The 15,515-nt window shown below is 42.6% G+C and overlaps 1 protein-coding gene across 2 annotated transcripts in view; it reads right to left on the bottom strand.

Annotated features, from left to right (window-relative positions):
* Positions 1–315: 315 nt before the first annotated feature.
* LOC132113540 (protocadherin-11 X-linked-like) overlaps positions 316–15,515 on the bottom strand; it is a 165,188-nt gene continuing 149,988 nt past the window's right edge. Inside the window, exons 6-7 of one of the 2 annotated variants that reach the window (XM_059521346.1) lie at positions 3,832–4,237; positions 316–1,008 (exon numbers count right to left, since the gene is read on the bottom strand). In XM_059521346.1, the coding sequence (XP_059377329.1) occupies positions 3,840–4,237 (398 nt within the window). In that variant the 3' untranslated portion in view covers positions 316–1,008; positions 3,832–3,839. Of the gene's footprint in view, positions 1,009–1,649; positions 4,238–15,515 lie in introns of those variants that run through there. The other variant, XM_059521347.1, reaches the window with a different exon arrangement.

Raw genomic sequence — 15,515 nt, forward strand, 5'->3', positions numbered from 1 at the left:
TTCTTTTCTGCAAATAGATAGTGTTTCATATGCACATGCCTTGCTTCCCCTAATGGAAGGCAGTCCATAACCGAACCACATTTCTTTCTTCTTTTTTTGTTAGTATTCTCCTCCACCACCTGCTTTCTAAATCAAGGCTTTGCAGTCTATAAGAGAAAAATAGGATTAAAGTGTTTTGCAATGATAGGACACACAACGGAGTGTCTAAAGATACACAATATTTAATGGTTCAAGAAAAAATTCAAGACAAGGAAAAACATCAAATGTAAATGAGCGTGTTCTTTGTTTCTTATTCTTCTCATCTCCATTTTTTTTTTTTTTTTTTTTACATTTTACAGGGGTATGATATCAAGATATAGGCTTTTCAATTGTTCAACAGTGTTTGAATGCTGTCACATATGAAAGCTCACCTCTAAAGAAAGTAATAATTGTGAAATACAGCTAATTATGTTTCAATTACAAGCAGATTTAATATATCAGCAGTTTTATATTCTTTCAGATTCTATACAAGATACATAGTGTGTACATACATTATCCAGACACTGCTGTGCCAGTATACATACATGCACACACACAAACGCACGCGCACACATATAATAATACACAGTATGTATATGTTTTGAATACATTACAACAGAGATTGTCCTCAATTTTCATGATTTTTTGTCATTTTCAGAAAGTATAAACCACTTTTCCTTTTGTTTACACACACAGTATGTTAAAATTAGTTTCTGAGTGTTACTGCTAAGTATATCTATGTACACTTTGCTCTTTTTTTCATACGGTGAATTGATTTGGTTTATGTTAAGATGTGTTGGGGACTCAAAGTGTGTTGCAATTCTAGTCCTTCACACTAACTATAACACAACTGAGGAGATGATACTGAATACTGATTCGTGTCAGAACAAGGGTTTAGTGCTACAGAACACAATCAGCCAGAGGAGGTCAACTGGAATCACATGCAAATGAAGATGCCTGACTACTGGGACGGTCTGCCATAATATTTTCCTGAAGAAAAAAAAAACATCAAAAAAGGAAAGAAACAACTCATTACCAAGGTTGATTACATGATACATCAGGTAACAAACTTTTTAGAAAAGTACAAAAGTGCTAGAGGGGAGAATATCCATGCATATTGAGACCTTTTATGCATTTATTTATCACAAATGTCCTTATTTTTATTCATTCGCACACAATGTTTGTCTGTTTTCTTGGTAAACCTTTGGCACTAATATAGTTGCTCCACTACTCAAAAATAGCTGTTTCAGATTTCAGCAAATGTTTATCTTCATAAATTCATACATTTTTAAAGTCAACATGAAATATAATTTGCAACACATTTAACTTCCGTAATTGTGACAATTTTTTCTTAAAAAGAAACGGGATATTCAATGAGAAAACTATGGCTTATATTTATCAGTTGGGAAGTCACCAGAAGTCACTCTCAACAGTTAGGTTTTGTAGTTGAGAATGCAGTGGATTAGTTTTGTTTTTGATGGTAATGCGCTACCAAATAAAAAAAAAATACAAAAAAGAGGTGGGGTGAGCAGTAGCTCATTATAATTTAAAGAGACATGCACAAAATGTCATGCTATGTACAGAGCTGTTTTTGACAATGTAAAAAAGGTTGTTATGCAACCATTGAGGAATTTTAACCAAAGTATGTCGCAGACATTTCATAAAGACCCTAAAGAATCATTCATACAGATGAATCATTCACAAAAACCCCACTGACATGCATTACGAGAGTAAACAGGGTCTTTTTTCATTTCCTGTTGACTTTAAGAATGTAAAACCTCTAAATCTATGCAGTTCTGAAAAAATATGCAAATATATTTCATATGTGTTGTGAAGCTCTACAGCTCTCTTCTTCAAAAAAACACTGTCTTTAATCTTTGGAAATTTGATGATGATCTTTCTGTCCTTTGTAAGTAGGTGTTTTCTATTGTGTTTTGAATGAACAGAAGAAGTGATTATCAAGCAGTGTTAAGCAATACAGACACTATGGGTGATGTTAGTGTTTCAGACCTTTTCTTTCAAGTGTTTCTGATGTATTTTCTGATCTATTTTTTAAACTAGGAGTTGAGTCACCATCCTTATACTCTGTACTTTTACACCGTCCCAGCTAGCAGACATGCAAAAGCTCGTGCGAAAGACCAGGCCACCGCTACTTTCTCTTAATAGAGTCCCACTCCACAATTATTCCTCTTAATCAAGAGTGTTCAACAGATCTTAAATTGCTGCTGGAGTGATTGCCAGTTCTCTCGCATTAAAGAGCAACACACTCCAACACGTCTCGCTGTGACACATTTCTTGTTGCTGGCACGTACACTATTTAATAGTGAAGTAATTTTTTGGATCACTGACCCAAATATTTCTGTGTCATTAGTATATACTAAGGAGAACTGTTGTCGTATTACATTTGTGCTGATTTCTCAACCTGCACTGCATCTGCATCTGTGGGATTACTTGATGTCTCTGTTTGAATGAACTGGATGAAAAAATGACACGATTGTAAGCAAACTTCTACTTCACTTAGCAGTCATTACATCCATACAATACACATTTACATCTTAAGGCTGTTTCTTTGACATCGTTATATCTAAATCTTGCAAACACTTACGCAAGTTTAAAAAGAAGTGCGCACCATACACGCATACGCACACACACATTCAAAAGGTAGCCAATTATGCTATTATAGAGCAGCGTTCTGCTTCTATAGCAGTTATGGTGATTACTGATCAAAGTAATTATACTATTGGGAGATTCTTGTAATTGGTTCCACAGCACTTATTATGGTGCATAAATTGTATATATGAAGAGAAAAACTTGATATAGTAGTGCGAAAAAACAAAGGACGTCTTTTTAGTCATGTCTGTGCCTCTGCTAATGAGAAAATGTTGAAAATAAGCGGGTTTCTTATAATGGCAGAGAAAGGGTGTCAGATACATGGAAACTACCAACATGCCGAACATCAGAGGAAGGCTCTAAGCTCACCAGGGAGAAAAAGAGCTAACGTCAAAGTATAAGAAGAAAAAAGTACCCTAATACATAAAAGTTTCTATGTGTTAACACTGAGCAAGGCTAATTTTTGCAGAGAGGCATAGCTGTATCTGTAGTCTTGACAGAGTAAGCAGCACATACAGAGGCATGGAACTCTTCTCTTTAGCAGAATAAAACTGACTCAGGCAGAATTTCAGCTGGAAACGACGCACCTCACCAAAGCTGAAAGAAATACTGCAGTCACCCAGTGCTCACACATTACACTTAGCCTTATTGACTACGCTTACATGCCTCGTAATATTCCGAATGCGGTTCTTAACGCATTGTTTTGTTTAGAAGCATGTCTGTGATCATGTGCAAAGCACAAGGAAATAACCACTAGCTTTTTTTTTTAATATATATATAATTATATAAGAATATCAGTGCACATGTAAACATATGCAATGATTTCTTCCGCCAGCACACACTTAAAAGTAATTTGCTAAGTTGCATTCAAGAGGCGCACAAAAGAATGATATATATATATTGTCCCTTTTGATCAACAGTAAAGCTTAATTCACTTGCCACTAATCTGTCACTAAGACACATTTCACACCATTTTTTTTTTCACTTGAGGAGCTACTTTGGTCTATATCTACCAGTTGTCTACTGTACATGTTTCAGTTACACAGAGGATACCGAGAGCTACCGTCCTTTGCTTTAACTTCCCCTTCTGCTGAGTTTAGAAACATCCTGTGTCATGAAACATTTGACACATGCTAATAACGATCAGAACCCGTCAGCTTTTCCATTTCAATCACTCTCATTATGCAGTGCTCTGAGGCCTACCCTCACTTCTACAGCTGATGCTCGTGCAGGAAGGCGGAAGGACCTCCGCTCGTGGACATCTGAGAGCTGGACGTGGCGGAAAAGCTGGCTAGTGGGATGACCTTGATGGGATCCTCTTTCTTGCTGCAGTGTCTCTCAAGTGTGTTGTAGAATTGGGGGCGGTTGCTCCCTTTGTCCAGATCATCTCTGGGCACTGACCTGCCAAGGGTGTGACGCCCATCTGCCTTGGTCCCCCGTGCCCAGCTTTGTTGAAAACCAAAGGAGGGCAGAGTGGCAGCGCCGGATGTCTGGAATTGGGTCAGCGCTGGCGGCATCCAGCAGCTGTCAGAATGACCCAGGATCAGACATTCCTGGGTACAGGTCTCCGAGGCCTCGGCGAGAGCTTTCTGCAGGTTCACTTCAATAGCTGTGGATGATGAAATGACAAATGTGGAGGCTCAGTCAAGAGGTGAACATGGAAGACAAAATAAATCATACTTTCTCTTATTGCTAAGGCACTTGGAGATGATACAAAGTTGGAGCTATCAAAAGGTGACCTGTAAATGTCATCTTCTGAGAGAAATGAAAGGCAGTAATAAATGTTTAATTCATCTTAAAATGACAAAAACAACACCAGTTCTTTTAATTTAAATGGTATTCCCATGGTCCTAAGTGTTTACCTACAATATGCACTGAATTCCCTGTGGCTTAATTAAATCTCTGTTGTTCGTGTCTGAGATTGGCTTTTTATATATTAAAGAATAAATGAACAGCTCTAAAACCATTGTTTATTTTAATCGCAGTCATTGTGGTACACCTTTTCTTCTGCTGATGTCTCCTACTTAAATCAAGTCAATTAAGACAAATCAAATGGAAACGTAGCAGTTCTTCCTTCTTCAGCTACTTGTTAGCGAAGCTGACACGTACAGTATTAGGTGCAGTAAACTTGCTACAGTAGCTGCCAGCAACAGAACGTGATTTGCTCAAAGAAAAGAGAACATAAACTGCAGGACCTCAACTTTCTTATCTCATTAAACTTGCTCTGACATCACATGCGAGATGTGCCAAGAAAAAGGGCTCAGTATTGAGCCCCAGTCATAAAGCCTGTCAACTCTAATAATTAGAATGTAAAACAGTGCTTGTGGAGGCAGACTGGAGCCCTACAGCGGCGTATGTATACCTTAACCCGCTAAGAAAAGCAGAGCCATGTATGAACATCACTTCGCTCATGCTGGTCCCCACTCCAAGCTGACATTTAGAAATAATTTACCATATTTGCATAAGCAAAGATGTTAGAAATAATTGAAAGGGACTATGTCTGATTTCCCTGCATTACATGGTTGGGTTATTTTTGTTATTCTTTTTACCACCAGGAGCCAATTTAGTTATTGCTTTTTTATGTTCAGTATTTTAATATCATGCAGAGGGAAATCCAAATATTCTCAATAGCAGAAATACAGATTAAATATTAACACATTTACCCAAAGTGACAGACTTTGCATTCAATACATTTCATCAGTTCATGCATTTCTTGGGAATCAAACCCACGGCCTTGCATTGCTAGCACCATGATTTAATATTTGAGCGATAGATATCCTTACCATGTTACTGATTGTCAGAGAACTCTAACATAGGTATTTATGGTTTTCACAACCATAGGCTGCATAATGTTGACCTTTTCCATGAAAATTCATAGGTTTTAGTGTGAATGTTAAGCAGCCTCTGAAATGTTGACTGTTCCAAGATGGTGGACATGTACGTTTATAGATATCTATGATTTGAGTTATAGGAACTGCGTGGATTGAGCCACAGTAATGCTGTCAGACAAATCTGTAAATACCACCGCCCCCCCCCAAAAAAAATGCTGATTTCTAATAAACATGTGTCATTATACTCAAAAATATACTCTATTTGATAGCAAGTGCAAACACAGACCCTTGACATGTGAGCACTGGAATGTTTCATCCTTGTCCAGTGACTGTGCTATTTCTCTCCAGGAGTAAAAATATGTCTTTGTACTTTTTACTACTTTAAAATAATGCTAGAATGCCACTCCAAATTGGAGATCTTGGCCAACCCATCAACCCAAACTTCAGTTTGACAGTTTCCAAGATGGCAGCAATCAATAAAGAGCTGGTTCATGAGGAACATGAAAATTATCTTTTATGTATTCTGATGAACATATTGTATGAATGTGCAACATATAATATATTTTTTGTTCATCAATAAATGGCTACCTATTTTTCTTTTTGTTTTTTTTTGTTAAATGCCTACTAGTAAGACAGCTATTAAGTGCTAATGTCTGGAATAATGTACTATTACATTTGACATAAGATTGTTTAAAAAGTTTGAATAACGAATGAAAACATACAGATTTTAGGACAGTCTGAATGTTAATTTTCCAATAATTGGCAGCATATGAAATGTTCTTGAGTCATGGTGGCATTCTGTGGTGTGACTGGAACACACTCGCAGGTCAGAAGTGGGATATTCCCATCTATGACTTGTTGCACTCTCCAGTAGTTTGTTGTTGTTCAGTCTATTCAATGTCTTTTTTGATTAAAAAACAACAGGACAGGACAGTGTTGCCACCTTGTGGACGAATGAATTAGTGCAAAAAAATAAAAAAATAAAAATAAAATCAAGTTGTATCTGCGAGCGGACCATACAAAGTATATGCGGTTAGAATAATTGGGCATGCACCTTGCTGACGATATTTATGCCACATACACTATGCTTACGCTTGCACACACATAAAAATCAAAGTATATTGATGGCTTTAGACAGCTTACTAGGTTTTGGAACAGAGCTATATTATGCTCTTATTTTACATGTCAGTTGGTCTTAATACAAGAGAACTAGACAGAAAAGCACAGAAAGCTATAAACAGAAAGAGAGAAAAGAGTGAGAGAGATGTGGCCACATCCTCCCGGTCTTACCCTGCCATAGCCTGCCTCAGAGCATCAGTGCATAAATCAGTGGAGCGGTAAACGTGTCACCTTTCAGAGGGTCACTAACTTCATTAAGGAAAAATGATGCTGCTCACTCTCTGAGCAAGCAGAATGAGTCCTGGCCAGGTTGCTCTCGGAGGCTGCTGTAAATCACCCCAGAGCTGCTTTGGAAATTGGAGGCGTCTTACAGAGACATTGCTCTTTTGAGGGGCTGAGCGCATCACACCACGGTGGAAACATTCATGCCTGTAGACACAATATAGAATGTAGAGGCCCTAATACATTCGCTGAGAAGTGCGTGAGACACCTTTAGTGCATTTGCCCAGCAGGTCCATGTGTGTGTGTGTGTGTGTGTGTGTGTTTATAAAGCCAATCAGAACAAGCTGGGGAGAATATGTGCGCAATTACATTATGTGCAAAAGGTGTTTTGAAACCACCCTACTTTCCAGTGTGCAGAGGCACAGCATGAGCTGTCAGTGGCGCTATGTCAACAGCCAGGAGAGCTTCTATTTTTTGTAAGTGATATTTCACATTAAACAGCTCTAAAGATGTAGTCCGTATCAGTTTCTCCTCCACAGGGACTAGAACTGCTTGACTGATGTTTGTGACAGAGTTGAATGTTTTCGTCAGCCCGAGGAAGCGGCTCACTCTGATGCTGTTTAAGTGCTTTTTGTATTCAGGGGAATCACTACTCTCCCGTTGAGCTTTTAAAAAAGAATCAGCCCCCCCGTGCTCTGGTCTGCACATACATAGATATGTCGGTAAAGTGCACGTTTGCGGCTAAGAGATAGTATTTTTAATTTCACCTTCTGCAGAAAAAAATGTAATAAAATGTCGTGTGAGGTGATGATATTTACATTATTGCAAAACATACGCTTAAAAATGTCAAGCCTATTTACTCTGAGAGTAATAGAGCTTCTAGTAATGGCTCGCATTTAAAGCAAATTGTCTGCAGATTGAAACATTTCTCAAAATAGCCAGTGGTTATTGATTGAAGTCCCAGGCTGATTCACACTTGTAATTACAGCAGTGTGAATGCTTGAAGATAGTTTCAATCTTCCCTTGCAAACACTGCCTAACACTGTCGTCAGAGATTGGTAATCGGTTCGCTCCCGTATGACAAACCACAAAGGTCTCGTCTTCTGTTCCAAAAACTGAGCTTTATTTTCCAATCTAAAACTAAAGGAAAGTGTTCCAATCCTTAACGGAATAGTTCACCCACATGTGAATCATCATTTACTCCCCCTCCAGTTGTTCTAAACCAGTGTGAATTTCTTTCTTTAAAAGAAGATATTTTAAAGAATGCTGCTGACCAAACATTTGCTGGTCCCCATTGGCTTACATAGTATTTTAGGATTTTTTCATAAAGGAAATCAATGCGGATAATTTGAAGATATTATGGAGAATGTTAGCAACCAACTGTATGGTTACCACCATTTTTTTTTCTGTTTTGTTCGACTCATACTGGGGTGTGTTTCTCGAAAGCATCGTTAGCAAATCATGGTCACAAGTTCCGTCATTACTAAAATTATTCAATGATTTAGTGTTTCCTGAAACCAGAGTTCAAATGAACATTCGCTGTCACGGTTCGTGAACGCACCGTCTCCAGCTGTAGTCATGTTATGTCATGTTGATTGGTTCATGTGGGTGTGGCCACTGATCGCCTGATCAGCGGCAGGTGCATCTCATTCCAACCGCCTATATAACGCCCTGTCTTTCGTCTCCTGTTTGTCAGATCGTTGTTTGAGGTCCATGTGTTGATGTCTGTTCGTGCTCCTGTGTTCCTGTCCTTGCCCTGTTTCCTGTTCGGTCTACTTTGGATTATCACAGTCACTCACGGATTATCACCACGGATCACCGATCTACCACCACCGTCATCTCTACCAACGCACTCAAATCACCTACCCACCTGTCTGTGCTGCCATCGTGGTTCCTGCGTCACTCACCAGCATTCATCCATCACAACTCCGGTCAATAAACTACCTTTACTTGCATCTGCCTCCTGTCCTCCATTGTTAGCGTCACAGAACGATCTGACCAACATGGAGGCAGCGAGTAATCAACCTTCCTCCCTCGAAGTTTTCCTCAGCGCCAGTGTTCGGAGGATGGACTCCCAGGAGCAGACTCTTAACGACACTGGTCGCGCGGTTCAGACTTTAGTGACGCAGGTGTCCGAGCTCACCCAACAGTTCCAGCTATTACGAGCTCCCACTGCGCCACTCACACCGCCTGCTCCACCAGCCCCATCGGAGGTCCCCTCCCAGTCGGAACCACGCCTCCCGATTCCGGAAGCGTACTCGGGTGAGCCCGACTATTGTAGAGGTTTCCTTAACCATTGTGATATGCATTTTGCCCTCCAGCCTAGAACCTTCGCCAGTGAGAGGGCCAAGGTGGCCTTCGTTCTGACCCTGCTCTCTGGGAGGGCGGCATTGTGGGGAACAGCGGTGTGGGAGAACCAGGACCCTTGCTGCGCCTCGTTCCAGGCGCTCTCCGCCGAGATGAGACGGGTCTTTGATCGGGCCGCCGCAGGACGGGAGGCGGCCAGGAGGCTGGCGGAGTTACGCCAGCACGAGAGATCCGTCTCGGACTATTCCATCGAGTTCCGGACCCTGGCGGCGGAGTGCCATTGGAACGAGGAGGCGCAGTGGGACATGTTCCTGCATGGGCTGGCTGACCGCGTCCAGAGGGAGATCTACGCCCTGGACCTTCCCCCGTCGTTCAATGGACTTATTGAGCTGGCCCTTCGGGTCGATGCACGTCTGGCACGGATGGAGAGGAGGGGGCTACTCAACACCCCATCCAGGGGACAGGCAGACGTGCGGTTCAGCGGCGGGGACGTGGCCAGCCCCGTCTACGATCACGAGCCCATGCAGGTAGGGCGAGCTCGGCTTTCCCGGGAGGAGAAGGAGAGGCGGAGGTCCCTGGGCCTTTGCCTTTACTGCGGGGGAGCCGGACATCGAGCCCACGCCTGTCCGGTAAAAGGGCCAGGCCCGGTAGTACGCATGAGGCTACTATCGGGTGGGATCTCCGCCGAGAAGACCTCGTCATCATCATCATCATCATCACCATCATCTTCTACGCTCCTCCCGGTATGGCTGCGGTGGTCAGCACAGACACATCACTGTCAGGCACTACTGGATTCCGGGGCTGAGGGTAACTTCATGGACAGCACATTAGCCCACAAGCTCCACATTCCCCTCAGACCTCTTCCGCACCACATCACGGTTCACGCCCTCACTGGTCAGCAACTTCCCACCATATCATACATCACTGAAGACATTACACTCATCACCTCTGGCAATCACTCTGAGACCATCTCTTTTCACATCCTTGACTCTCCCCTGGCACCCATTGTCCTCGGACACCCTTGGCTCCTCCTCCACAACCCTAGCATTGACTGGCTCTCTAACTCCGTTTTGTCTTGGTGTAAAAGATGTCATGAGTCTTGTCTAGTGTCTGCCTGTCCGTCTGTGTCTGTGTCTGTGTTGCAGGAGGAGGCGGTGGATTTGTCTAACGTGCCCGCTGAGTACCTCCATCTGAAGGAAGTGTTCAGTAAGTCTCGGGCTGCTTCTCTTCCTCCGCATCGTCCTTACGACTGTGCCATAGATTTACTATCAGGTAAGTCTCCGCCTAAGGGCAAACTCTATTCACTTTCTGTTCCAGAGAGGGAGGCTATGGAGAAATATATTTCTGATTCTCTAGCTTCTAAATTCATCCGCCCTTCCTCTTCTCCTGCGGGGGCGGGGTTCTTTTTTGTGGGAAAGAAGGACGGATCTCTGCGACCTTGTATTGATTACCGGGGACTGAACAACATCACGGTAAAGAATACTTATCCTTTGCCGTTGATGTCTTCGGCCTTCGAGAGGTTGCAGGGAGCGTCAATTTTCACAAAACTGGACTTACGCAATGCGTATCATTTGGTTCGGATCAGGGAGGGGGATGAATGGAAGACCGCTTTTAACACCCCCAGAGGGCACTTTGAATACTTGGTTATGCCCTTTGGGCTCTCCAACTCCCCAGCGGTCTTCCAGGCACTTGTCAACGACGTGCTGCGAGATATGATCGATCAGTTCATTTATGTCTACCTGGACGACATATTGATTTTTTCTTCTTCTCTCCAGGAACATGTGCAGCACGTCCAACGAGTGCTTCAGAGGTTGCTAGAGAATGGGCTTTTTGTCAAGGCGGAGAAATGCGAATTTCATGCACAGTCAATTCCATTTTTGGGGTATATCGTGTCGACTGAGGGAATACGCATGGATCCCGAGAAGGTTAAGGCTGTGGTAGAATGGCCAAGCCCAGATTCCCGTAAGGCCCTACAGAGGTTTCTGGGGTTCGCTAACTTCTACCGGCGTTTTATTCGCAACTTCAGCCAACTAGCCGCACCTCTGACCGCCTTGACCTCCGCCAAGACTGCGTTCAGGTGGTCGGACACAGCTGAGGCTGTGTTTGCCAAACTGAAGAGCCGTTTCATTTCAGCCCCTATTCTGATTACCCCTGACCCTACACGTCAGTTCGTGGTGGAGGTCGACGCATCAGAGGTGGGGGTAGGAGCGGTGTTATCTCAACGTTCTCCCTTAGACGACAAGGTCCACCCTTGCGCATATTTTTCATATCGTTTATCTCCGGCAGAACGAAATTATGATATTGGTAACCGAGAATTGTTGGCAGTTAAGATGGCATTAGAGGAATGGCGACACTGGTTAGAGGGATCGGGGGTTCCTTTTATAGTATGGACTGACCACAAGAATTTAGAGTACATTAGCACCGCCAAGAGGTTGAACTCCAGGCAGGCTCGGTGGGCACTTTTTTTCGGACGTTTTGACTTTACTATCTCGTACCGCCCGGGTTCCAAAAATATCAAACCCGATTCTTTGTCGCGTATTTTTGACCATTCCGAACGCCCGTCCACTCCCGAGTGTATTTTTCCTGAGACATTAGTGGTCTCCACTCTCACATGGGAGATCGAATCGAAGGTCAGAACGGCCTTAGAAGGGGTAACGCCTCCGCCCGGGTGCCCACCGAACCGTTTATTTGTGCCGGAGGGATTAAGGTCCAACGTTATCCAGTGGGGACATTGCTCGAATGTAGCTTGCCATCCAGGGGTTAACCGTACTAGATTTTTAGTCAAGCAACGATTCTGGTGGCCACTTATGGCTCGCGACATTCACAGTTTTGTTTTGGCTTGCTCGGTTTGTGCCACTGGTAAGACTTCCAATCGGCCCCCTGATGGGTTACTCCAACCGCTGCCGGTTCCTTCGAGACCCTGGTCCCACATCGCTCTAGATTTTATTACCGCCCTCCCACCCTCCCAGGGAAACACGGTAGTTTTAACCGTGGTGGACCGGTTCTCGAAGGCGGCCCACTTTATTCCCTTGCCCAAATTACCCTCAGCCAAGGAGACAGCGTTGACCGTCGTAGACCACGTCTTTCGTTTACATGGCCTCCCGATAGACGTGGTTTCCGACAGGGGACCCCAATTTGTGGCTAAATTTTGGCAAGAATTCTGTAGACTACTGGGAGCGACTGTAAGTCTGTCCTCAGGGTTTCACCCCCAGAGCAATGGTCAAACCGAGAGAGCCAACCAAGATTTGGAAAGGGTGTTGCGATGTTTGGTCTCCAAGAATCCTTCCTCCTGGAGCCAACAATTGTCTATGGTGGAGTACGCCCACAATACCTTACCAGTATCAGCTACGGGCCTATCTCCTTTTGAGTGTAGTGTAGGTTACCAGCCACCTATTTTTCCCAGTATGGAATCCGAAGTTGCGGTCCCCTCCGCTCACGCCTTCGTCCAGAGGTGCCACCGCACTTGGACCAGAGCCCGTGAGACTCTACTCCAAGCGGGGGCGCGCACCAAGGCCAAGGCCGATCGCCACCGGTCTAGGCCTCCCGTATACGTCGTGGGTCAAAAGGTGTGGCTTTCAACCAAGAATATTCCTCTCCGGTCCGTATCTAATAAATTGGCTCCCAAATTTATTGGCCCGTTTACTGTCACCAAAATCATTAGTCCGGTGGCAGTCCGCCTTAAACTCCCTCCTACGTACAGGAGAATTCATCCCGCCTTTCATGTGTCCAAAATTAAGCCCGTATTTCATTCTCCCATTAATCCGCCTACCCCGGTCCCTCCCCCGCCGCGTCTCGTAGATGGGGAGACCACCTATTTGGTAAATCGTATTCTGGACTCTAGAAGGAGGGGACGCGGATTTCAGTACTTGGTGGACTGGGAGGGTTACGGTCCGGAGGAGAGAAGTTGGGTACCTGCCAGGGACATCCTGGATCACTCCCTTATCGATGATTACAATCGACAGGTAAGAGATTCTGGGGACGCCAGGAGGCGTCCTTAGGAGGAGGGGTACTGTCACGGTTCGTGAACGCACCGTCTCCAGCTGTAGTCATGTTATGTCATGTTGATTGGTTCATGTGGGTGTGGCCACTGATCGCCTGATCAGCGGCAGGTGCATCTCATTCCAACCGCCTATATAACGCCCTGTCTTTCGTCTCCTGTTTGTCAGATCGTTGTTTGAGGTCCATGTGTTGATGTCTGTTCGTGCTCCTGTGTTCCTGTCCTTGCCCTGTTTCCTGTTCGGTCTACTTTGGATTATCACAGTCACTCACGGATTATCACCACGGATCACCGATCTACCACCACCGTCATCTCTACCAACGCACTCAAATCACCTACCCACCTGTCTGTGCTGCCATCGTGGTTCCTGCGTCACTCACCAGCATTCATCCATCACAACTCCGGTCAATAAACTACCTTTACTTGCATCTGCCTCCTGTCCTCCATTGTTAGCGTCACATTCGCAAACTGCACCTCAAACTTACATGGCTGGAACTACAACTGTCGATCTGTGATTAGAATCATAGTTACTTGTTAGTAAGACATTTAGACTTAAATTAATGATGCTCTTGGGAACAATAAGCAAGCTAACATGCAGTACAATCTATATCTTCCATTTTATTTATATTTATATACACATTTTTATCCATATATTTTTTCCTGTACAGAATCAAATATTAAATTAAGCAAAATGACGGAACAAAAATAGTAAATTAGCCACCAGGTGCCATGGTCAATACAACAGTATCTCAGAGATCTCAAATACAATTAATCAGCAGAAGTTATTACTCCACCACATGTGTGCTATGTCATTAATAACTGTTCAATCAATGAGGTTCAAATGACGGAGATGCGACCGTGTTCGGGAAACATTTGTAAATTGCTAGTTCATTTACACAACAATTTATTATACTATGGTGGTTAAACAGAGAGATACGGGACATGCTCCCAAGGTTTGGAACAACTTGAGGGTGAGTAAATATAGATGGAATGTTCATTTTGAACCAAAGATCTACAAAACAAACAAACAAAGAAGTAAGCCAGTATCTTTGTGTGCATGTGTGTATGAATATTGCATGTTGAAAAAGCTTGCACAATGGGATCCAAAAGTAGTTTTTCAAATACACAATACATGAAATTAACATGCCTCTCAAAACCTGAGCTAAATTTTTTCAAAATAAAACAAAAGAATAGCAATTTTTTAAAAACCTATTAACATAATATAGTGTGAAAACTGAAAAGGAATTGTTGTAGAGTTTGTTAAATACATTATGACATCTCACTATCTACACAGTGATACAAGGTTATACTGTATGACAATAAATGCTATTGAGGAAAGAAAAACAACAACAGTTATCACATAAAATGAACCAACATGTGGCTGGGCTATAGTGACATTTACAGAAACAGACTATCTGACAGCATGGGACGCTCCTGGTCAGGACGTGTGATGAAAAGGTGCTCGTGCCGACAATAAGAACGGATGACAATTTGTGACAGGGCTGTTAAGCAAAGCAGCACGACCTGAATATAACTTGATGGGATTTATATCAAGGATGCCATAGAGATGATTACTCAAGTCATTATGTTAGCATGTGCAAACCTATTACAACCAATTAGAGGACTAATTGCATAAATATAGAAAATCATCTCTCACCGCTCTCTTTCTCCTGTCTAAACATTATCTGGTTGACTGTAGAGCTTAAGAAAAACAGCACATTTCTGCATAGAGCAGTGAGCTTTATGTCACATGAGATAATTCAACCTTGGATTTTATTGAACAACATATATGTAATATATATATATATATATATATATAGTGATACTGTATTTAGTGTTTCTTTGCTTTAAGTGTGTTGGGTTGTAAGGGTTGTGCTTTTTCGAAATGCAAATGATCAAGTAATGAGTCTCCATGAAGTTCACTGAGCCAAAACATACCCACTGAGGGGGTACACTGTGGCATATTTGATCAAAGTTTAGTATCGTTTCAGCCATGTATGCATGTATTTAATTGGCGCACTTGATACGAGCACAGTTAGAACCCTCGAGGACAGGAGAAGAACACGACAAGAGAGAATATCCATACTAAATTAAGGATATTATTATAGTTTCATCAGCTGACAACCTTAAGACCTGAAGGAGGGCTGGAGTTTCTTACAAATTCAATGACATCCAAATGTCTGAGAACACTGTTGAAGATACTTCTATTGGGCATTTTTTTGTTTGATGCTAATTTTTCCCATTACACATTAGTAAGAAAAAAAAAACATAAATTTCATATCTTTCGTTACAGAGCCTATAACTTTCACTCATCTAAATTTTGGGCAATGAATGAATGAATGAATGAATAAATAAATACATTAAAATGTTTTTAATTTACTAATGTTTTGAACTAGGTTTTTTGTAACAGT

The sequence above is a fragment of the Carassius carassius genome, chromosome 33 (genome assembly GCF_963082965.1).
Source record: "Carassius carassius chromosome 33, fCarCar2.1, whole genome shotgun sequence".
In the NCBI taxonomy this organism is placed as follows: Eukaryota; Metazoa; Chordata; class Actinopteri; order Cypriniformes; family Cyprinidae; genus Carassius; species Carassius carassius.